This window comes from Salvelinus fontinalis, chromosome 25 (genome assembly GCF_029448725.1).
Source record: "Salvelinus fontinalis isolate EN_2023a chromosome 25, ASM2944872v1, whole genome shotgun sequence".
In the NCBI taxonomy this organism is placed as follows: domain Eukaryota; kingdom Metazoa; phylum Chordata; class Actinopteri; order Salmoniformes; family Salmonidae; genus Salvelinus; species Salvelinus fontinalis.
Window position 1 is genome coordinate 29821717 of NC_074689.1, and position 25021 is coordinate 29846737.

Here is a 25021-nt window from a genome sequence, read left to right on the forward strand (position 1 = left end):
GTGTACGTTACATTTACATTTAAGTCATTTAGCAGACGCTCTTATCCAGAGCGACTTACAAATTGGTGCATTCACCTTATGATATCCAGTGGAACAACCACTTTACAATAGTGCATCTAAATCTTTTAAGGGGGGGGGGGGGGGGTCAGAAGGATTACTTTATCCTATCCTAGGTATTCCTTAAAGAGGTGGGGTTTCAGGTGTCTCCGGAAGGTGGTGATTGACTCCGCTGACCTGGCGTCGTGAGGGAGTTTGTTCCACCATTGGGGTGCCAGAGCAGCGAACAGTTTTGACTGGGCTGAGCGGGAACTGTACTTCCTCAGAGGTAGGGAGGCGAGCAGGCCAGAGGTGGATGAACGCAGTGCCCTTGTTTGGGTGTAGGGCCTGATCAGAGCCTGAAGGTACGGAGGTGCCGTTCCCCTCACAGCTCCGTAGGCAAGCACCATGGTCTTGTAGCGGATGCGAGCTTCAACTGGAAGCCAGTGGAGAGAGCGGAGGAGCGGGGTGACGTGAGAGAACTTGGGAAGCGGCGTTCTGGATGAGTTGTAGGGGTGCACAGGCAGGGAGCCCAGCCAACAGCGAGTTGCAGTAATCCAGACGGGAAATGACAAGTGCCTGGATTAGGACCTGCGCCGCTTCCTGTGTGAGGCAGGGTCGTACTCTGCGGATGTTGTAGAGCATGAACCTACAGGAACGGGCCACCGCCTTGATGTTAGTTGAGAACGACAGGGTGTTGTCCAGGATCACGCCAAGGTTCTTAGCGCTCTGGGAGGAGGACACAGTGGAGTTGTCAACCGTGATGGCGAGATCATGGAACGGGCAGTCCTTCCCCGGGAGGAAGAGCAGCTTCGTCTTGCCGAGGTTCAGCTTGAGGTGGTGATCCGTCATCCACACTGATATGTCTGCCAGACATGCAGAGATGCGATTCGCCACCTGGTTATCAGAGGGGGGAAAGGAGAAGATTAATTGTGTGTCGTCTGCATAGCAATGATAGGAGAGACCATGTGAGGATATGACAGAGCCAAGTGACTTGGTGTATAGCGAGAATAGGAGAGGGCCTAGAACAGAGCCCTGGGGGACACCAGTGGTGAGAGCACGTGGTGCGGAGACAGATTCTCGCCACGCCACCTGGTAGGAGCGACCTGTCAGGTAGGACGCAATCCAAGCGTGGGCCGCGCCGGAGATGCCCAGCTCGGAGAGGGTGGAGAGGAGGATCTGATGGTTCACAGTATCAAAGGCAGCCGATAGGTCTAGAAGGATGAGAGCAGAGGAGAGAGAGTTAGCTTTAGCAGTGCGGAGCGCCTCCGTGACACAGAGAAGAGCAGTCTCAGTTGAGTGACTAGTCTTGAAACCTGACTGATTTGGATCAAGAAGGTCATTCTGAGAGAGATAGCAGGAGAGCTGGCCAAGGACGGCACGTTCAAGAGTTTTGGAGAGAAAAGAAAGAAGGGATACTGGTCTGTAGTTGTTGACATCGGAGGGATCGAGTGTAGGTTTTTTCAGAAGGGGTGCAACTCTCGCTCTCTTGAAGACGGAAGGGACGTAGCCAGCGGTCAAGGATGAGTTGATGAGCGAGGTGAGGTAAGGGAGAAGGTCTCTGGAAATGGTCTGGAGAAGAGAGGAGGGGATAGGGTCAAGCGGGCAGGTTGTTGGGCGGCCGGCCGCCACAAGACGCGAGATTTCATCTGGAGAGAGAGGGGAGAAAGAGGTCAAAGCACAGGGTAGGGCAGTGTGAGCAGAACCAGCGGTGTCGTTTGACTTAGCAAACGAGGATCGGATGTCGTCGACCTTCTTTTCAAAATGGTTGACGAAGTCCTCCGCAGAGAGGGAGGAGGGGGGAGGAGGATTCAGGAGGGAGGAGAAGGTGGCAAAGAGCTTCCTAGGGTTAGAGGCAGATGCTTGGAATTTAGAGTGGTAGAAAGTGGCTTTAGCAGCAGAGACAGAAGAGGAGAATGTAGAGAGGAGGGAGTGAAAGGATGCCAGGTCCGCAGGGAGGCGAGTTTTCCTCCATTTCCGCTCGGCTGCCCGGAGCCCTGTTCTGTGAGCTCGCAATGAGACGTCGAGCCACGGAGCAGGAGGGGAGGACCGAGCCGGCCTGGAGGATAGGGGACATAGAGAGTCAAAGGATGCAGAAAGGGAGGAGAGGAGGGTTGAGGAGGCAGAATCAGGAGATAGGTTGGAGAAGGTTTGAGCAGAGGGAAGAGATGATAGGATGGAAGAGGAGAGAGTAGCGGGGAGAGAGAGCGAAGGTTGGGACGGCGCAATGCCATCCGAGTAGGGGCAGTGTGGGAAATGTTGGATGAGAGCGAGATGGAAAAGGATACAAGGTAGTGGTCGGAGACTTGGAGGGGAGTTGCAATGAGATTAGTGGAAGAACAGCATCTAGTAAAGATGAGGTCAAGCGTATTGCCTGCCTTGTGAGTAGGAGGGGAAGGTGAGAGGGTGAGGTCAAAAGAGGAGAGGAGTGGAAAGAAGGAGGCAGAGAGGAATGAGTCAAAGGTAGACGTGGGGAGGTTAAAGTCACCCAGAACTGTGAGAGGTGAGCCATCCTCAGGAAAGGAACTTATCAGGGCGTCAAGCTCATTGATGAACTCTCCAAGGGAACCTGGAGGGCGATAAATGATAAGGATGTTAAGCTTGAAAGGGCTGGTAAATGTGACAGCATGGAATTCAAAGGAGGTGATAGACAGATGGGTCAGGGGAGAAAGAGAGAATGTCCACTTGGGAGAGATGAGGATCCCAGTGCCACCACCCCGCTGACCAGAAGCTCTCGGGGTGTGCGAGAACACGTGGGCAGACGAGGAGAGAGCAGTAGGAGTAGCAGTGTTATCAGTGGTAATCCATGTTTCCGTCAGTGCCAAGAAGTCGAGGGACTGGAGGGAAGCATAGGCTGAGATGAACTCTGCCTTGTTGGCCGCAGATCGGCAGTTCCAGAGGCTGCCGGAGACCTGGAACTCCACGTGGGTCGTGCGCGCTGGGACCACCAAATTAGAGTAGCAGCGGCCACGCGGTGTGAAGCGTTTGTATGGTCTGTGCAGAGAGGAGAGAAGAGGGATAGACAGACACATAGTTGACAGGCTACAGAAGAGGCTACGCTAATGTAAAGGAGATTGGAATGACAAGTGGACTACACGTCTCGAATGTTCAGAAAGTTAAGCTTACGTTGCAAAAAAAATAAAAAAATAAAAAATCTTATTGACTAAAATGATATAGTACTGCTGGTTGGTGAAATAGGCTAGCTAGCAGTGGCTGCGTTGTTGACTTTGTTTGAAAGTGTAGCTGGCTAGGTAACCTCTAACTGGCTAGGTAACCTCGACAATTACTCTAGACTACACAATTATCTTGGATACAAAGACAGCAAAGACAACTATGTAGCTAGCTAACACTACGCTAATCAAGTCGTTCCGTTGTAATGTAATAGTTTCTACAGTGCTACTATTCGGTAGGAGTTGGCTAGCTAGCAGTGTTAGCTAGCAGTGTTGACTAGGTAGGAGAACGGCAGCGCAGCGGACGAAAATAGCTGGCTAGCTAACCGATAATTACTCTAAACTACACAATTATCTTAGATACAAAGACAGCAAAGACAACTATGTAGCTAGCTAACACTACACTAATCAAGTCGTTCCGTTGTAATGTAATAGTTTATAGTTTATACAGTGCTGCTATTCGGTGGCTAGCTGGCTAGCTAGCAGTGTTGACTACGTTACGTTAGGACGACGAAAAATAGCTGGCTAGCGAACCTCAATAATTACTCTAAACTACACAATTATCTTTAATACAAAGACGGCTATGTAGCTAGCTAAGATCAAACAAATCAAACCGTTGTACTGTAATGAAATGAAATGAAATGTAATACTACCTGAGGAGCGAAAGCGGAATGCGACTACTCGCTCCAACCCGGAAGTGCCTGCATCAGTCATTCTAAATCATGTCAACCCCATGTAATTTATGTGATTTGTTAAGCCAAATTTTACTCCTGAACTAATTTTGGTTTGCCTAAACAAAAATGCAGAATACTCTTGCGACGACTATATTTTAGTTATGAATTTTGTGAGTGTGACCGTTCACCTTGACAGAGTATTTTAGTATTTTGTATAGATTGACAAATTATTTTGAATCCCTATTTGTAACAAAAGGGGGTCTTAATATTTTTGTAAGGCACTATGTCCAATCATCTCAAATACTAATTTGAGCTGTGGAAAATAATAACCCCAAGCTAGATTTGACAAATTATAGATGCAGAAAAAACAGTAAAGCCTATTTGTTTATTTTTTATTATTATGTTGTTTTAGGCTGGCCTGCCCTATGCTATTATGTCCTGGAAATGTCTCCTTAAAGCTCAATTCGATTGGCTTTTTTATTTTCCCCCATTTGATTTTAATGGCCTCCCAGTGTGCACGAACCTAATACTGTATCAATAAAGGCCATCTGATGTAGACTTCACCCATCTCCCTCTCGTATGGAGTCATGTGAAAGCTAATTAGTGGCCGTAGTAGCACGCCTGGTTCTAGGGACTGAATCGATCCCCGTTTTGAAGAGGCCCGGGTGCTTTAAATCCATTACTACGGCATAGGCTGGCTTTAGCCTAAAGGGCTACTCGGACACCCCTGTGTATTTGTTTACGCTGCCTCTTAATTTCTCTCTGTTTCTCTCACACGCTTGTGCTCTGGGCTTTACATAAGGATATAAGCCTAAGGCTACGGTCGCACAGAGACGCATGAAAACATAGGAAATCAGATACGCATTCATCACGGTCTGTCATCAAAAGTTCAAATCTTTTCGGACGAGTTGCATACGCACAAAGGCCAACACATTGTGCATATTTTGAAGGACAGTCATCTCTGTTGTCTATTGTCCATCAACAGTTGACTCCCATTGAAAAACCTTTGGCTCAATCAGTAATTTTCTGACACAATCTGTCTGGTTGCAGTCCATCTTTTAGCCGGACTAGGAGATGCAGAGGCATATCTCACATCTTAGGATGTGTCTATAGGCAGCCCAATTCTGGTCTTTTGACCAATCAGACCAGAGCTTCTGCTAATAATTGGTATTTTGCCCAATGAGATCAGAGCTTCTGCTAATAATTGGTATTTTGCCCAATGAGATCAAATCTTTTGCAAATAATTGGTCTTTTGACCAATCAGACCTGCCAATTATTGGGCAAAAGATCAGAATTGGGCTGCCTGTGTGAACTTAGCCTTAGTGTCTCGATGCTTGTGCTACTTCAAAGGATATTGTAGTAGCTAGAATGCAGACTCACATTCTGCCTTTTCACTCCTTCCCTTAGGTCTCCCACCATGGCAGGTGGTCTGTTTGCCATGGACAGGAAGTACTTTAACGAGCTGGGCCAATACGACAGGGGAATGGACATCTGGGGTGGTGAGAACCTTGAGATCTCCTTCCGGGTAAGTTAAAGGGCCACACACCATCACACTCACTGCATTACTGCTACATCTTATTCTTAGGAAGGGTGCAGATGCTCCCAAAGTAACACATAGGGTGGCAGGTAGCCTAGCGGGTAAGAGCATTGGGCCAGTAACCGAAAGGTTGCTAGTTCAATCCCGTACCGGACTAGGTGAAAAGTCTGTGCCCTTCAGCAAGGCACTTAACCCTAATTGCTCCTGTAAGTCGCTCTGGATAAGAGCATCTGCTAAATGACTCCAATGTAAACATAGAACAGCCAGACTTTCAGTTGAAAAATGTAATTTCTATTTTAGGGTGGGGGCCAAATTTACACGCACGCACCTGGTCAAATGAGCAATGACATGTCAACCACTCACCATGAGCTCAAGACAGTTGGTTTATTTACCCACGTTTTGGCACATTTATTCTAATGCTTTGCCTCAGCAGACTTAAACAAGCTTTTCCCCCTTAAGAAAAATACAGAATGAAATAAAATGTCATAACCGACAGCCAAAGGCAATTTTATTTCTCAACATTACGTTTTGGTCCAGTTGAATTGGATCTCAGCAGACTAGCAACTGCATATTGACTTGCTACATGAATCCATCCAACATCAATTTTCCTGTCTCGCCTCAGTGTTTTTACTTCTCTTGCTTTTACCACATCAGAGTTGGACATTTCTCTTCCAGTCCTGTTTAATATTCTTGGCAAGGCTGCCTTCTCATGTTTTGCAATGTTACCCTGTTTGAAAAGAGAGTCCAATATATGACTTCAGTAAGGGAATGTTATGCATGTGGAACATTGTCAGATTACATTAATCATATGGCTCTCGAGCAATGGGGAGTGGAGCTGATGTATGGACAGACTTGTACTGCTCTTATTAATTAATTATGGTCATTGAATTAAGTCCTATGTCCTAGCGTTTCCCAAAACGTAACTTTCTTAGAACAACTACGACGGGCTTCTCCTGTGCAAAATTGCTTTTTGCACTGTTGGTTTATTCAGGTGTAGAGGTTGAGGTGTTATGGGGGAAGGTGTTGTTTTTGGAGAGGGGGGCATTAGAGTTGTGGCAACGACGTGTGCTCACCCGGTGATTGAGTGGTTTTCATGGTAGGATACTTGGCCACGTAGTCTGTACTCTTTCTTGCTCCCTCCCCCATGGATTTAGTGAAAGGATAGTTTTAACGTACAAACAATATAGCCTTGTTGAAGTGTCCTGGCGCTCTAACCAAGAAGTCAAATACTCATATGACTTTCTCTTTATCAGATCTGGATGTGTGGTGGCCAGCTCCTGATCATCCCCTGTGCGCGGGTGGGTCATATATTCCGTAAACGCCGGCCTTATGGGTCACCCGGAGGTCAGGACACCATGGCCCACAACTCACTGCGATTGGCCCACGTATGGATGGATGAATACAAGGTACCTCAGAGGGCGATAGCACTAATTGCACACAATTGAAATAGAGTTGATAAAATCACCCATTCTCCATTGGTTCAGGGCCTGAAATTAAAATCCATTAAACTGGGTTTGTATGAAATCCAGCACGCACATGGGCCCGTAAGTACCTAGACTGAAAGCTACTGGACCCGTATTCCACATATCAGAGTAGGAGTGCTGATCTAGGATCAGTTTAGCCTTTTTTAGATCATAACAGGTCCAGATCTGAAGAGATCACATTCAACCTTTTCCTGAGGCTTCTTTTATGACCGCAAGCAAACTAAACATGCGATGAGATCAGTATTTCTTCTAACCACTCTCAGCTCTCTTTATTAGCACAGTGATGTTTGTTCCTTTCCAAGCTACAAAGAGCTATAATTGCTTTCCACAGTCTGAAAATAGCCAACCTAATTGGAAAGGAAGCCAATTGCGTTGTTTGGGTTCTCCTGAGAGATCTCCCATTCACACACGTCAATGTACAAGTGAGTCTGCATTTGTTTCCTCATCATTCCCCCTCAGTTTGTGAACAGTTGTTGTTTCCAAACTAAACTGTAGAGGCCTTGGATATGATTAATTACTTACGTAATTGTTATTACTTAGATGTCTCCAGAAGAGAGAGCCACTGTTTTCGGTAAGGTTTGTGCTGCTTAGTCTCGTCTCTCTTCGGTGCTCTTTCCCACCTTCCACTTTGAAATGATTTACTGGACATTGAACTAAAAGTGTGATTCGTAAATTGCCTTCCCTTACTCTGAATTGTTAATTTAACAGTGTAGTGCAGGTATTCCCAAACAGGGGTACGCCAAATTAAAAATGTGATTAACATTTCAAAAATATATATATAATAATAATTTCTTCACATTTTCAAACAGTACATTTAGTAAGGCCCGTGTTCATAGACACACATACCACCTCTACTGGTAGTACTGCTACTACCAGCAGTACTACACCTGTCGACGACACAAGTTGTTCTGCTTCCACGAGCACATCCAATGCTAGCATCAGTAATTCTACATTTGTTGTTAGCCCAGCTAGCATGGACACTGACAGTTGTGACTCTGATGCAGCCGAAGAGCTACTGCCCCCTTACCCGGGAAAGCACCGAACAACAGACAGGGACGTTGGACTATCGAAGAGGTGCAAATATGATGAGAACTACATTGATTTGGGGTTCACTTATATTGGGAGTAGTGCCTTTCCTCAGCCACTGTGTTATATGTGCAAAAGTACTATCTCACAACTCGATGAAACCTTCACTCTTGCGCAGACATTTAGAAACAAAACATGCCAATTTGAAAATAAGCCACAGGAGTATTTTGAGCGAGAATGAATGACTTTCAAGTAGTAAGACATGCATAAAAGCAACAGATACCATTAATTAGAAGGGGCTAGAAGCGTCTTATATGGTGAGCTACCGAGTGGCTAGGACAGGCAAGCCCCATACTATTGTGGAGGACTTCATTCTTCCTGCTGCTGTGGATATGGCTGGGACAATGCTGGGGGAAAACGCCAAAAAAACTATACAGACAATATCTTCATCAAACAACACTGTTTCACAACGCATCAGTGACATGGCAGAAGATGTTTTGAAACAATTACTGCTTCGCATACAAGCCAGTGAATTCTATGCGTTACAGCTGAATGAGTCAACAGAGGTGGCAGGCCTGGCACAGCTCCTGGTATATGTCTGTTATGTTTATGGGGGGTCAATTAAGGAAGACATCCTCTTCTGCAAACCAGGACAACAGGAGAGGAAATTTTTTAAGTACTGGACAGCTTTGTGACATCAAATGGACTTTAGTGGTCAAGATGTGTTGGAATCTGTACTGATGGTGCAAAAGCTATGACAGGGAGACATAGTGGAGTGACAACGCGCCTGCAAGCAGTTGCTCCCCACGCCACTTGGGTCCCCTGTAGCATCCACCGAGAGGCTCTTGCTGCCAAGGGAATGCCTGACAGCTTGAAATACTTTTTGGAAACTACAGTGAAAATGGTTAACTTTGTTAAAGCAAGGCTCCTGAACTCTCGTGTATTTTCTGCACTATGCAATGATCTGGGCAGTGACCATGTAACACGTATACAGCATACAGAAGTGCGCTGGTTATCAAGGGGAAGAAGTTTTGACAAGTTTTTTTTAAAATTGGAAGACGATCTAAAAGTTTTCTTTACCGACCATAATTTTCACTTGTCTGCATGATGACAAGTTTCTCACGCGACTGGCCTGTCTGAGTGATGTTTTTCCTAGCCTGAATGATCTGAATCTAGGATTACAGGGACTCTCCGCAAATAAACTCAGCAAAAAAAAAAATGTCCTCTCACTGTCAACTGCGTTTATTTTCAGCAAACTTAACATATGTAAATAATTTTATGAACACAACAAGATTCAACAACTGAGACATAAACTGAACAAGTTCCACAGACATGTGACTAACAGAAATATGTCCCTGAACAAAGGGGGGGGGGTCAAAATCAAAAGTAAGTCAGTATCTGGTGTGGCCACCAACATCTCACAAGTACTGCAGTGCATCTCCTCATGGACTGCACCAGATTTCCCAGTTCTTGTTGTGAGATGTTACCCCACTCTTCCACCATAGGCACCTGCAAGTTACTGGACATTTCTGGGGGGAATGGCTCTAGCCCTCACCCTCCGATCCAACAGGTCCCAGGCGTGCTCAATAGGATTGATATCCGGGCTCTTCACTGGCATACCTGTCTTGCAGGAAATCACGCACAGAACGAACAGTATGGCTGGTGGCATTGTCATGCCGGAGGGTCATGTCAGGATGAGCCTGCAGGAAGGGTACCACATGAGGGAGGAGGATGTCTTCCCTGTAACGTACAGCATTGAGATTACAACATACTGTGTGCTGGTTATCAAGGGGCAAAGTATTGACATGTTTTTTTTAATTGAGAGATGAGCTTAAATTTTTTTTTACTGACCATCCTTTTCACTTGTCTGACCGCTTGCATGATGATGAGTTTCTCACACGACTGTCCTATCTGGGTGATGTTTTTTCTCGTCTGAATGATCTGAATCTAGGATTACAGGGACTCTCCACAACTATATTCAGTGTGCGGGATAACATTGAGGATATGATTAAGAAGTTGGAGCATTAACCAGGACAACACACAGGTCTTTCCATCATTGTATGATTTTTTTGTGTGCAAATGAACTCAAGCTTACGGACAATGTCAAATGTGATATAACGAAGTACCTGAGTGAGTTGGGTGCGCAATTACACAGGTACTTTCCCGAAACGGATGACACAAACAACTGGATTTGTTATCCCTTTCATGCCCTGCCTTCAGTCCACTTATCGATATCTGAACAAGAGAGCCTCATCAAAATTGCAACAAGCGGTTCTGTGAAAATTGAATTTAATCAGAAGTCACTGCCAGATGTCTGGATTGTGCTGCGCTCAGAGCATCCTGCCTTGGTAAATCACACTGTTAAGACACTGATGCCCTTTGCAACCACGTATCTATGTGAGTGGATTCTCATTAGCATGAAAACTAAAAACAGGCACAGACTGTGTGTGGAAAATTATTTAAGACTGAGACTCTCTCCAATACAACCAAACATTGCAGAGTTATGTGCATCATTTCAAGCACACCCTTCTCATTAACCTGTAGTGAGTTATTCACAATTTTCAATGAACAGGTTAGGTTTTATATGTAAGATGGTTAAATAAAGAGCAAAGTTATTGATTTATTATTTGTGCCCTGGTCCTATAAGAGCTCATTGTCACTTCCCACGAGCCAGGTTGTGACAAAAACTCACACTCATTCTTATGTTTAATAAATGTATCGTATAGTGTGTGTGTGGCAGGCTTACAATGATGGCAAAAAACAACATTTGAGAGTGCACTGACCCTGGTGCTAGAGGGGGTACGCAGCTGGAGGTTGAATCTTTGAAGGGGTATGGGACTATAAAAAGTTTGGGAACCACTGGTGTAGTGTATCAATGTTCCCAGCAGTTAAAATCTTCTAGAGGGTTATTTTTTAGGATATTTTTTCCAATAGTCCACTCTTGATACAGTCCTATTTTATTTTTTGCATGTTGGCAGTGAAGTTTTCAAGATATTGGACTTTCAAGAAGCAAAGTGTCACCTGCCTTATCATCAAGATGGTTCAATATGCAATGATCGTTTTTGAGTGGATTTTCCCTTTAAGATGAAGTTTGGGTTGGCCAGTTCTGACTTCTCCATCTCCACACTAATCAGAGACTGGGACAAGTTTTGTTTCCATGGAAATAGCCGGCCTAAATCAAGATATATTAAACAGATTCTCAATAAAGGTAAACTTCTTGATTTTATCGGCCAATCGAAATAGATCTAAGAGTTTTCAATCTTACCTCTGAAATACTTATTTTGAGTCTTACCACCTAGAAAATACAAGCTGTTTTCATGACCTAAGAGAGGGTGGAACAACTAGGAGTACTGTTGACTTGTCGAGATTACAGTTCATTACCAGAAATATTTCTGAATCACTCTACAGTAGTTTGTCTCAGGTATTCAGTTTTTCTGATACGTTTGTTTACAATTTGACTTTAGAACCGATCTGCCCTGTAAACTCTGCATTTTTACAGATGACAGAGATACAGCTATTTTAAATGTATTAAAGGGTGTGGACTGGCATTGAACGTTTCAATAGCAATCAACTGAGTGTATGTCATCAATCTCACCTATTTCCTGTCTTGTGTCTCGTCCAATCAGGAGCAGTACTTAAACCTACGGCCGGAACTCCGGGAACGTGCCTACGGCGACATCAGCGAGCGGCAGGCGGTGCGCCAACGGCTGCAGTGTCGCTCTTTCAAGTGGTACCTGGACACCATCTACCCCGAGATGCAGGTTGCCTCGCCCCACAACAAGCCCCAGCAGCCTGTGTTCGTCAACAAGGGCCTCCGCCGGCCAAAAGTGTTGCAGAGAGGCCGGGTAAGATGCTAAAGTGAAGTTGAGCTATGCTAAACTGGTCCCAGATCAGTTTGTGCAGTATATCCAACTCCTATGGTCCCATCAACCATAGGAGTTGGCTATACAGCACAAACAGATCTGGAAACAGGCTAGAGTTGTACTACTGAACCCCATAGAAATAATAATTTTATGTTGTATGTCCAAACTTCGGCACTGAACATGCAATTTAGTGTAACAATAGGAGGCCAATTGGTCTTTTGTCATCGATACATCACTGTCTAACTGCCACCTGGTTTTGTCTTTAGTAGCTGGTAACCATGAAAACTGTCTGCCATAACTTTAACATGGTTACTTTGTTAAAGCCGTGTGTTGTCGGCGGTCAACCCCTGCCATCTAGAGGCAATAACATGAAGCCTGAAATTAAAAATAATCCTCAAGGAATGTATGTTTGTTTAAGGTGTAATTGTGTACATCATTCACATGCAAGTAGCCCTCTGACATGCAAGTAGCCCTCTATATGTAAAGTCATATGAATTAAATAAAGTTACTTGTTTACTGTCAGTGAAGCACCTTCTCAGTATACAAACCGTAGATGTCTCCTGATGGACTAGGGGTCTTCAGAAGTTGTAAACAATATTCCATGTTCCCGCGCATGTTTCTTTAGGGTTAATATGCTAAGGTTTGAAAGTAGTTCTCAGATTGCAACGAAGAAATACCTGAACATTCTTCAAAAGCCAAGGCAGAAATGATCAATACAAAGTTACATACTGCACTTACATTTTTTTTTCTTCTTATTTAATTAAATTGAAAAAATGCCATATCCAGTCAACAGGGGGCAGCGTGGTGTTGAGAAAGTCATGAAGGAGCTCCAGTCCCCAGGACGAAAAGACACATACCACTTACAGGTTCAGAACTTCTGCTTCAAACAGACTGAGTTACAGTGCATTCGGAAAGTATTCAGACACTTTCCCTTTTTTCACATTTTGTTATGTCACAGCCTTATTCTGTAATGTAGCAACATGTGGGGCTCCCGAGTGGCGCAGCCATCTAAGGCACTGCATCTCAGTGCTAGAGGGGTCACTACAGACCCTGGTTCGATTCCAGGCTGTATCACAACCGGCTGTGATTGGGAGTCCCATAGGGCAGCGCACAATTGGCCCAGCGTCATTAGGCTATGGTTGGGGTAGGCTGTCATTGTAAATAAGAATTTGTAACTGACTTGCCTAGTAGTTATATAAAGGTTAAATGTGTTTTTTATTCTAAATGGATTAAATTAAATATTTTCCTCAATCTACACACAATACCGCATGCTGATAAAGCAAAAACAGGTGTTTAGATTTTTTAGCAAATTTATTAACATTAAAAACAAATAACCTTATTTACATAAGTATTCAGGCTCTTTGCTATGAGCTTTGAAATTGAGCTCAGGTGCATCCTGTTTCCATTGATCATCCTTGATCTTTCTACAATTTGATTGGAGACCACCTGTGGTAAGTTCCATTGATTGGACATGATTTGGAAAGGTACACACCTGTCTTTATAAGGTCCCACAGTTGACAGTGCATGTTAGAGCAAAAACCAAGCCATGAGGTCGAAGGAATTGTCCATAGAGCTCCGAGACAGGATTGTGTCAAGGCACAGATCTGGGGAAGTGTACCAAAACATTTCTGCACCATTGAAGGTCCCACATCATTCTTAAATGGAAGAAGTTTGGAACCACCAAAACTTTTCCTAGAGCTGGCCTCCCGGCCAAACTGAACAATCGGGGGAGAAGGGCCTGACCAAGAACCCGATGATCACTCTGTCAGAGTTCCTCTGTGGAGGAACAAATCCAAATATATTTTATATTTGAGATGCTTTAAATAGGATTACCATATTGGCTATTTGAAGCATCTCAAATATAAAATATATTTTGATTTAATTTAACACTTTTTTGGTTACTACATGATTCCATATGTGTTATTTCAGTTTTGATGTCTTAACTATTATTCTACAATGTAGAAAATGGTTAAAAAAATAAAGAAAAACCCTTGAATGAGTAGCTGTTCTAAAACTTTTGATCGGTAGTGTAACTTGAGTTGGTTTTTATCCATTTATCATGGATTGAGTTTATGGGCATGTTCCAGTTTGTATTTTTTTTGCAATCGCACAGTGCAAATGATCAGATCTCAAGCCAGAACCACATTAATATAACATAGCAATGTTCTCAGATGCGCAGCCAGGCTGCAATAAAGATGACCTGGAACGCAACAGTGTCTTCACCTTCTCCTTTTCTTTCTCTGTAGCTGCGGAACCTGCAGGCTGACAAGTGTCTGGTGGCCCAGGGGAGGTCCACCCAGAAAGGGGGTGCCGTGGTGCTGAGGTCCTGTGACACTCACAACCCAGAACAGGTACACTAACATATTACCCCCCTCCCCCCAACTCACCTCTGCCTTGGACATCTATACCATTTATATCATCTGTAGGGCCAAACCATACTGTGCTAGGATATTGTCTTTTCACATTGCACTTTCAAGCACAACTCAGCATTCTAAAAGCAAGCTGACCTGCCCTGATAACAGGTGTGGAAAGAAGTCAGTCTGACCCTACACTCTACGATATTAACTGAAAAGAGCATGGTTTGGGTCGGCACAATACTGTGAACTATCCTCTACTGGTCTCTCTGCTTATCAACACTTTAACCCATAAGAATCTAAGCCGTGGGAGGGGGGTACAACTAAGATATATGGAATTGTTTTAAGGAGATCATACCAAGGATTATTTTGCTATTTGATTTAGAATTTTAAGACCCCTTGAAGTATCCCCAAAATATATTAATTGTCCTTACTGCTTGCTATTAGCCCATACAAATGCATTGAATAACAGATTCACTACATGGAACAACAAAAAAATTCTAAAAGGAAGTTTGTTCTGAAGTGTCTGTCTTATATCTGAGAGATACAGTTTAAGTCAGAAGTTTACATACACTTAGGTTGGAGTCATTAAACGAGTTTTTCAACCACTCCACAAATAACTTGTTAACAAACTATAGTTTTGGCAAGTTGGTTAGGCCATCTAACATCATTTGAGTCAATTGAGTCATTAGATGACATCATTTGAGTCAATTGGAGGTGTACCTGTGGATGTATTTCAAGGCCTACCTTCAAACTCTGTGCCTCTGCTTGACATCATGGGGAAATCAAAAGAAATCCGCCAAGACCTCAGAAATAAAATTGTAGACGTCCACAAGTCTGGTTCATCCTTGGGAGCAATTTCCAAACGACTGAAGGTACCACGATCATTTGTACAAACAATAGTACTCAAGTATAAACACCATGGGACCACACAGCCATCATACCGCTCAGGAAGGAGACGCGTTCTGTGTCCTAGAGATTAACGTACTTTGGTGCGAAAAGTGCAAATCAATCCCAGAACAACAGCAAAGAACCTTGTGAAGATGCTAGATGAAACAGGTACAAAAGTATCTATATCCACAGTAAAACGAGTCCTATATCGACATAACCTGAAAGGCCGCTCAGCAAGGAAGAAGCCACTACTCCAAAACCGTCATAAAAAAGCCAGACAACGGTTTGCAACTGCACATGGGGACAAAGATCGTACTTTTTGGAGAAATGTCCTCTGGTCTGAAAAATAGAACTGTTTGGCCATAATTACCATCGTTATGTTTGGAGGAAAAAGGGGGAGGCTTGCAAGCCGAAAAACACCATCCCAACCGTGAAGCACGGGGGTGGCAGCATCATGTTGTGGGGTGCTTTGCTGAAGGAGGGACTGGTGCACTTCACAAAATAGATGGCATCATGAGGGAGGAAAATTATGTGGATATATTGAAGCAACATCTCAAGACATCAGTCAGAAAGTTAAAGCGTGGGTCTTCCAAATGGACAATGACCCCAAGCATACTTCCAAAGTTGTGGCAAAATGGCTTAAGGACAACAGAGTCAAGGTATTGGAGTGGCCATCACAAAGCCCTGACCTTAATCCTATAGAAAATTTGTGGGCAGAACTGAAAAGGCGTGTGCGAGCAAGGAGGCCTACAAACCTGACTCAGTTACACCAGCTCTGTCAGGAGGAATGGGCCAAAATTCACCCAATTTATTGTGGGAAGCTTGTGAAAGGCTGCCCAAAACATATGACCCAAGTTAAACAATTTAAAGGCAATGCTACCTAATACGAATTGAGTGTATGTAAACTTCTGACCCACTGGGAATGTGATGAAAGAAATAAAAGCTGAAATAAATCACTACAATTATTCTGACATTTCACATTCTTAAAATCAAGTGGTGATCCTAACTGACCTAAGACAGGGACTTTTTACTAGGATTAAATGTCAGGAATTGTGAAAAACTGAGTTTAAATGTATTTGGCTAAGGTGTATGTAAACTTCCGACTTCAACTGTACAGTTGTGGCCAAAAGTTTTGAGAATGACACAAATATTAATTTGTACCCCCTGTATATAGCCTCCACATTGACTCTGTACCGGTACCCCCAGTATATAGCCTCCACATTGACTCTGTACTGGTACCCCCTGTATATAGCCTCCACATTGACTGTACCGGTACCCCCTGTATATAGCCTCCACATTGACTCAGTACCGGTACCCCCTGTATATAGCCTCCACATTGACTGTACCGGTACCCCCTGTATATAGCCTCCACATTGACTGTACCATTACCCCCTGTATATAGCCTCCACATTGACTCTGTACTGGTACCCCCTGTATATAGCCTCCACATTGACTGTACCATTACCCCCTGTATATAGCCTCCACATTGACTCTGTACCGGTACCCCCTGTATATAGCCTCCACATTGACTGTACCATTACCCCCTGTATATAGCCTCCACATTGACTCTGTACCGGTACCCCCTGTATATAGCCTCCACATTGACTCTGTACCGGTACCCCCTGTATATAGCCTCCACATTGACTCTGTACCATTACCCCCTGTATATAGCCTCCACATTGACTCTGTACTGGTACCCCCTGTATATAGCCTCCACATTGACTGTACCATTACCCCCTGTATATAGCCTCCACATTGACTCTGTACCGGTACCCCCTGTATATAGCCTCCACATTGACTGTACCATTACCCCCTGTATATAGCCTCCACATTGACTCTGTACCGGTACCCCCTGTATATAGCCATCACATTGACTCTGTACCGGTACCCCCTGTATATAGCCTCCACATTGACTCTGTACCGGTACCCCCTGTATATAGCCTCCACATTGACTGTACCATTACCCCCTGTATATAGCCTCCACATTGACTCTGTACTGGTACCCCCTGTATATAGCCTCCACATTGACTGTACCATTACCCCCTGTATATAGCCTCCACATTGACTCTGTACCGGTACCCCCTGTATATAGCCTCCACATTGACTGTACCATTACCCCCTGTATATAGCCTCCACATTGACTCTGTACCGGTACCCCCTGTATATAGCCTCCACATTGACTCTGTACCGGTACCCCCTGTATATAGCCTCCACATTGACTCTGTACCGGTACCCCCTGTATATAGCCTCCACATTGACTGTACCATTACCCCCTGTATATAGCCTCCACATTGACTCTGTACTGGTACCCCCTGTATATAGCCTCCACATTGACTGTACCATTACCCCCTGTATATAGCCTCCACATTGACTCTGTACCAGTACCCCCTGTATATAGCCTCCACATTGACTCTGTACCGGTACCCCCTGTATATAGCCTCCACATTGACTCTGTACCGGTACCCCCTGTATATAGCCTCCACATTGACTCTGTACCGGTACCCCCTGTATATAGCCTCCACATTGACTCTGTACCGGTACCCCCTGTATATAGCCTCGCTACTGTTATTTTTTCTATTATCTTTATTTTTTATTTGTTTATTTTAGTTAATACTTTTCTTAACTGCATTGTTGGTTGTATTCGACGCATGTGAGAAATACAATTTGATTTGATTGTAGTCTCATCTTTCCATAGAGGGGTTTGTATGCCAAACCGTATGTATGTCTCAATGTCTGGTATGTCTCAATGTCTGACAAACACCGCTCTAGCGCCATCACTTTTCACCCCAGGTGCGGAAGTGTTCCATAGGTGGGTGCGGCGTCTCAAAACTAGTTCCCCCGATCCAGATTAAGCCTATTCCTGTACTTAAAACAAAGTTCCATGGAGATTCTCCATCTGGGTTGGGGAAACGTCCTAGCGATAGAGAAATAGGTTGTGTGCGACTCTGTCTTGTCTCCATCATATGGTCTACTATGCGTCACTGGCAGTCATTATTCATGTTGCCAGCCTATGATTGACCTACAGTGATAACAGAACCTTTACACGATTCTGACCTCTTTTTGACGCTTCTGTTAGTTCCGCGACATGGACAATGGTTATAAGGGTTAGTGCTAAAATCTGAAATGAGTTCTATTTCAACCTCCTATCTCCTTATCTTTCTTTGCTTTCATTACCTTATTTCAACCATTGTTTATGGCCACAATGACTGTTTTGTAGGAGGGTACCCTGGCTAGACGGGGAAAGTGCAGTATCTCAACCTGGAAATACATGAACTGTACCAGTACACCCTCACTCCAGGCTCTTTCAGGGTCACATCCACTGGAAGAGCTTCTATCTTTTCAAGCCTCAACTAAAAAAAATACACTTCCATTAGACAAGCTCTTCCACTTTCCTGTGTGTAAAAATGGTGCAGAGTGAGTCACTTTGTCTGTGTGGGGTATGAGTTCAGCTGAAGCTACTGCAGTTCTGCACTGTGCCACATGTGTTCTCCCACTCTCTTTTCCTCATGCGGTTCATTCTCTTTCCATCTGAACTTCTGTCTTACTGCAGCAGTTCTTGGGTACACGATGAGGTCAACAACTTCCGTTGTGAACGGTTGTTTGTAAAGTCATCTACTGACAAATGAGGCGTGAAACATTTTTGTCATAAGTATTGGGAGTAGGTAAAGTTTAAATTCTGGTTTATTCCATACATATATATATTATATATTGGATATGGAAAATACATTTTTTAAATCCATTCCTCACTCGGGTCTGTGACATGGTTTCCTTATACAGTATATACTTCTTCTGCCTTTCTTTCTTTCTTTCTTTCTCTCTTTCTCTCTTTCTTTCTTTCTTTCTTTCTTTCTTTCTTTCTCTCTCTCCCTCACTAACCTACCTCCCTCTTCCTCCTCCCCAGGAGTGGGCCTATGATGAGGAGCACGAGTTGATCCTAGCCGGCCTGCTGTGTCTGGACATGTCGGAGATCCGCTCGTCTGACCCACCCCGCCTCATGAAGTGTCACGGCTCAGGGGGCTCCCAGCAGTGGACCCTGGGGGTGAGTTAGCTAGAACCCCCACACTGTTGCCGAATCCACAAATCAGCCCCATATCTGTATAGAAAAGACGGGTTGGTTGTTTAGCAACACAACTGACACATGTGCACTGTGGCTTGGATTGTTGACAACATGTAAACTATATATTGCTTATTGAAAACATAAATACATTTGCACAATGAGCACTTGTTGGCTCTCAAATACATTGTTACAGTTGTTGGTTAGCCATATTAGCATAGTCAAAACAAGACATGGTATCAAGAACAAGATAAAACTAGCTGAAATGAGCCGCCTATGACATGGCAGCTTCTTGTCATTGTCGCTAGCTATCTGGCCATTCCAAATCACATTGAAGCGCGCGCATCGTTTTCCTGACGTTGTCAGCTAACCCATCTATAGAAGCAAATAGGGCTATAGCAACTGTTGCAATGACTGCTACCATCATCAGACCAGTACTGATATGACTAATAGAGTTCAGTATTACTGTGGCATTTAACTTGTGCGTACCACGGGGCATCATGATGGTGGTTGACGAGATGGAATCACTTCTATTCAACCACCGCCAGTGGGCTCCTTTATTAGGTGCAGTAGATAATGTACGTAAAGTCTCTATCCTCTCCCTCCATTCTGTACAGTGCCTTCAGAAAGTATTCACACCACTTGACCTTTGACATTTTGTCATTAGAGGCAAAATTTTAAATTGATTAAATTTAGATTATTCTCTTTTTTGTCACTGGCCTACACACAATACCCCATAATGTCTAAGTGGAATTATGTTTTTACAAATGAATGAAAAGCTGAAATGTAGTCAACCCTTAATAAGTGAAGGAGTAAAGTCACATACAGTAAGTTAAATGGACTCACTGAGTGCAATAAGTGTTCAATGTGATTTTTGAATGACTACCTCATCTCTGTACCACACACATACAATTATCTGTAAGGTCCCTCATTTGAGCAGTGAATTTCAAACACAGATTCAACCACAAAAGTTTTGAATGCGTCGCAAGGAAGGGCGCCTATTGGTAGATGAAAAAAAAAAAGCAGACATTGAATATCCCTTTGAGCGTGATGAAGTTATTAATTAACTATATGTCCTGAATGCAAATCCAACAACATATCACTGAGTACCAGTATTCATATTTTCAAGGATGGTGGTGGCTGCATCATGTTATGAGTATGCTTGTCATCACCAAGGACTGGGAGTTTTTTAGGAAAAAATAAATTGAATAGAGCACAGGCAAAGTCCTAGAGTAAAAACTGGTTCATTCTGCTTTCCAACAGACAAATTCACCTTTCAGCAGGACAGTAACCTAAAACACAAGGCCTATACACTGGAGTTTACCAAGATGACATTGAATGTTCCTGAGTGGCCTAGTTACAGTTTTGACTTAAATCTGCTTTAAAATGGCTGTCTAGCAATGATCAACAACCAATTTGACAGAGCTTGAAAAATAAATACAAATCTGCAAAGCGTTTAGAGACTTACCCAAAAAGACTCAGCTGTAATTGCTGCCAAAGGTGATTCTAACTTGTATTGACTCTGGGTTGACTACTTATGTAATCAAGATAGTTTAAATTCTATATATAATTTAAACTAATGATCAAATTTTTCCTCCGCTTTGGCAGAGTATTTTCTGTAGATCGTTGACAAAAAAATGACAAATCTATTTTAATCCCACCTTAACACAAAATGTGGAGGAGAAAAACAAATGAGGGGTGTGACTACACTACATGACCAAAAGTATGTGGACACCTGCTCATTTCAAAATTATGGGCATTAATATGGCGTTAGTCCCCCACTTTGCTGTGATTACAGCCTCCACTCTTCTGGGAAGGCGTTCCACTAGATGTTGGGGACTTGCTTCCTTTCAACCACAAGAGCATTAGTGAGGTCGGGCACAGATGTTGGGCGATTAGGCCTGGCTCGCAGTCGGCGTTCCAATTCATCCCAAAGCTGTTTAATGGGGTTGAGGATGGGTCTCTGTGAAGGCCAGTCAAGTTCTTCCACACTGACCTTGACAAACCAGTTCTGTATGGACCTCGCTTTGTGTACTGGGGCATTGTCATACTGAAACAGGAAAGGGCCTTCCCCAAACTGTTGCCACAAAATTGGAAGCACAGAATCGTCTTGAATGTCAGTATATGCTGTAGCATTAAGATTTCCCTTCACTGGAACTAAGGGGCCTTGCCCGAACCATGAAAAACAGCCCCAGACCATTATTCCTCCTCCACGAAACTTTACAGTTGGCACTATGCATTCGGGCAGGTAGCGTTCTCCTGGCATCCGCCAAACCCAGATTAGTCCGTCGGACTGCCAGATGGTGAAGCGTGATTCACCACTCCAGCCGACGCTTGGCATTGCGCATGGTGATCTTAGGCTTGTGTGCGGCTGCTCCGCCATGAGAACCCATTTCATGAAGCTCCCGACGAACAGTTCTTGTGCTGACGTTGCTTCCAGAGGCAGTTTGGAACTCGATAGTGAGTGTTGCAACCGAGGACAGACAATTTTTACTGTTCTGTGAGCTTGTGTGGCCTACTACTTCGCAGCTGAGCAGTTGTTGCTCCTAGAGGTTTCCACTTCACAATAACAGCACTTACAGTTGACCAGGGTAGCTCAAGCAAGGCAGACATTTGACGAATTGACTTGTTGGAAAGGTGGCAACCTACAGTATGACGGTCCCACGTTGAATATCACTGAGCTCTTCAGTACGGGCCATTCTGTTTTGTCTGTGGAGATTGCATGGCTGTGTGAGCGATTTTTATATACCTGTCAGCTACGGATGTGGCTGAAATAGCCGAATCCACTAAATTTTGTATATATAGTGTACTTTCTGAAGGCAGGGTATGCAACATATGGCCCTGTCTTCCTCCTCTACCCCAATTCTGTATGTAACATATTGCCCTGTCTTCCTCCAACCCTCTCCAGAAAAGCAACCGGCTGTATCAAGTCTCAGTGGGCCAATGCCTGGCCGTGGTCGACCCAATCAGCCCCAAGGGATATGTTGCCACGGCAATCTGCAACGGCTCTCAGTCCCAGCAGTGGCAGTTGGAGGGCTGATGTTGATACCCCACGACTAGTTACATACCAGACGCTGACTGCCCATCCCTCTGGATGGGAGGAGTACTGCATGCTGCTACAACTAAGCAAGAGAGGGATGGAACTAATTATACGGACTGTTCTTGAAGACTTGGAGAAAACGAATGCTGTTTGTCTTCAGAACTGCTTCCGGCCTGACGTGCACAAAGTATGGATCTCTAAGTGGGTACGCTATATGTACTGTAGTCATTCGTATGCCTGAATTCCCCTCTTGAAAATTAGTATTCCATGTCCTGTTTTAGATATTTTTTACAATGCATCATGCAAATCATTTTTAATTTAATCCAATTTGCACAGCACTCTTGCATTAGACAATTCAGAGAAACGTTTAATCTTGTATAAGTCCCGAACAAGTGTTTACTAAGAACAATGGACTGCCAGTGTTAGAGGTTTTAGAGTTAAATTGCATTTTATTCTGTACTTATTACAATCTGATATTAATTGCTATGACATACAGTACTGCATGTTATTTCTTTGGGAGTATCTTTCTGTTGTACAAATATTTTGATCACTGGAGTTTGTTTTTGAAGTTATGTATTTTTCATGCCCTTGAAATGTGCAAGGCAACTTCCTTAATACTGTATTGATAGGCTACACTGTGTTAGCGCTACATCAGGTATATTGACCAAGTGATGGGTAGTGTGTGCAGAATACGTAAATCATGTCGAATAGGCTAAATAGAAATGGAATTTCCTACAGTATGTAGCGGTCTTGGGTCATGCCCACAATACTCGCAAAATCATCCATACTCACGGTCTGTTCTGCACTCTACTAGTGAGCTATGATGGTTGAACAAGATCTGACAATGATTTGAGTTCTAGTTTTTTCCCTTATCCAAATGTAATTTCTTAAGTTATGCGGTGCAGTTATTCCCTTTTGCAATGAGGCAACCAACTAAATGTTTATTTGAAGTATGAACATCCCTTGACTAATTTGCAATTGATAAAAATTCTGGCTCAGACGCTTATTAAAATGTCGTCCATTTACCCCCACAGAGAAACGTAGCGCAAATTTAAGATGTAAAATATTTTATTTTTTGTAAATGATCCTAAATCTGATTCCAAACCCCATCACACGCTGTATACTTCAAAAAGGCTTTTTAGACATTACTATACAGGCAAAGAAAAGAGACACTATTAAAGAGGTCTGAATATTGTACAAGAGGAGAAAATATCCGAGAAACAAATTTCATTAACCATTATGGAAAATTATATACAATTGATTCTTCTGAAAGTTTAAAAAGACATCATGCCATGTACTGTTTATTACAACGAGACTGAATATACCAACTTTTGTGCACACAAATGAAAACTTCATTTCAAACTGGTCAACGAAATGCTAGTACCAGATTCCAATTTTCGTGATTGAGTGTAAAGAAATCAAAAACATCATACAGTAGCATATTTTTTTCTCAACTAGCCAGCACTAAACAGAATGTTTAAGAAATGTAAACAAAAAACAGAAATCATTTTATGTGAAAAGTAAATAATTGAGTCTCCTGCAACTGGTAAGAAAAAATATTCCCCCCCCCCAAGCACAGCATTATCTGCATGAGGTGAATCTCAGAGTGACTGCTGTACACATACAGTTAAAGAAGCAAACTGATGGTATGGGTGGCTTTCAACCTTAAATTCACAGTTCTCTCTAATTCTACATTCACATCAGATTAACTAGGGTTAGGATTTCAGTCGTCTCGATGTGATTGGTGCTCTCTGCAATTCTTTGATTGCGCGTGTCAATGCAAACAGAAATTGATCTAAGGAAAATTAAACGCAAAGCATATTCTTCAAGTGGTCAGAATTTGACAACGCAACTTAATTCTAAATACAACAAAAATACTCTAGATTTTTTTTTTTTACACATTCTGTACAGTTTTATACAGCACATAAACTCTTAGAATGATATGACATCCTTCTTAAATACTTTTGTCAAAAAAAAATGTAATTCACCCAAACAGCCATGGTAGCATTTGGTCAATTGTTTACTTAATTGACTATTTACACTTTGTATAAAGTAACACGTTCTGATCAGACTGAAAACCTGGGCAGCAGTTTGCCGGCGATTCGATAATAAATACAAAAATTCTCGTATTTTACATAAAAGGAAAAAAACTGACTCATGGAATCAAGTATGTTCGACTAAATTTGTTTTAGTGCAAGTTAATAATCCCTTAGCTTTGTCCCTAAGGAAGTCTTCTCTGTACATTCCTTGTTCAGTGGTGTCTACATTTCTGTAACTATATGTATATATATATATATATTTGTATATATTTCATAATCCAGAGGACCTGCCTCTAACTAAATAAGGCGGTGGCCAGCACAAAACTCTCCTGGTCAACTGGTGAATTCTACCCCAAAACACCCTCCCCTTAATCCATTTATATAAGTGAAAGACTCGGTTCTCAGCCTCAAAAAGAATTGTCTTCGTGCCTGCGATGCCCCTTCCCTCTTTAGTCTTCTCTAACAGTTCTGCGGTCAGTGTCTTGCCCTGATAAGTTGTCTTTGTTTAAGTAATACAATGTTTTTCAGCTGATGAACCAACAAGCATATAAAAAGATAAGGAATGCGCCATCATTTGGAAGTGTTGTAGCCTGTATTTTGCCCCAATTCTTTCTGTTCTAGTTCATCCATTTCCGGCAATTAACCGCACCACAGTGACACGGGATCTTATGCTGGTCGTCCTCCAGGTCAAATTTGTAGTCGTAGCACAGCTGAGAGAGAGAGAGAGAAATCAGATCAACACTTCAGGTGCTTATTACTTCAATGACAAACTGACGATAACGATGCACAATTCTATGCATGCTTGATACGACGAGACCATTCTTAAACATTAGCTGATGTTACATGGCTGAGG

At 43.2% G+C, this 25021-nt stretch overlaps 2 protein-coding genes across 12 annotated transcripts in view; one reads left to right on the forward strand and one right to left on the reverse strand.

Annotated features, from left to right (window-relative positions):
- galnt11 (UDP-N-acetyl-alpha-D-galactosamine:polypeptide N-acetylgalactosaminyltransferase 11 (GalNAc-T11)) overlaps window positions 1-24741 on the forward strand; it is a 45373-nt gene extending 20632 nt beyond the window's left edge. The window contains exons 7-12 of the mRNA XM_055881835.1: window positions 5288-5405; window positions 6671-6823; window positions 11554-11772; window positions 14037-14141; window positions 18937-19074; window positions 21998-24741. Coding sequence (XP_055737810.1) covers window positions 5288-5405; window positions 6671-6823; window positions 11554-11772; window positions 14037-14141; window positions 18937-19074; window positions 21998-22129 — 865 coding nt within the window. The 3' untranslated portion in view covers window positions 22130-24741. The remainder of the gene's footprint in view (window positions 1-5287; window positions 5406-6670; window positions 6824-11553; window positions 11773-14036; window positions 14142-18936; window positions 19075-21997) is intronic.
- kmt2ca (lysine (K)-specific methyltransferase 2Ca) overlaps window positions 23180-25021 on the reverse strand; it is a 230290-nt gene continuing 228448 nt past the window's right edge. For all 11 annotated transcript variants that reach the window (XM_055881823.1, XM_055881825.1, XM_055881829.1 and 8 more), the window contains one exon: window positions 23180-24878. In XM_055881823.1, the coding sequence (XP_055737798.1) occupies window positions 24786-24878 (93 nt within the window). In that variant the 3' untranslated portion in view covers window positions 23180-24785. The remainder of the gene's footprint in view (window positions 24879-25021) is intronic.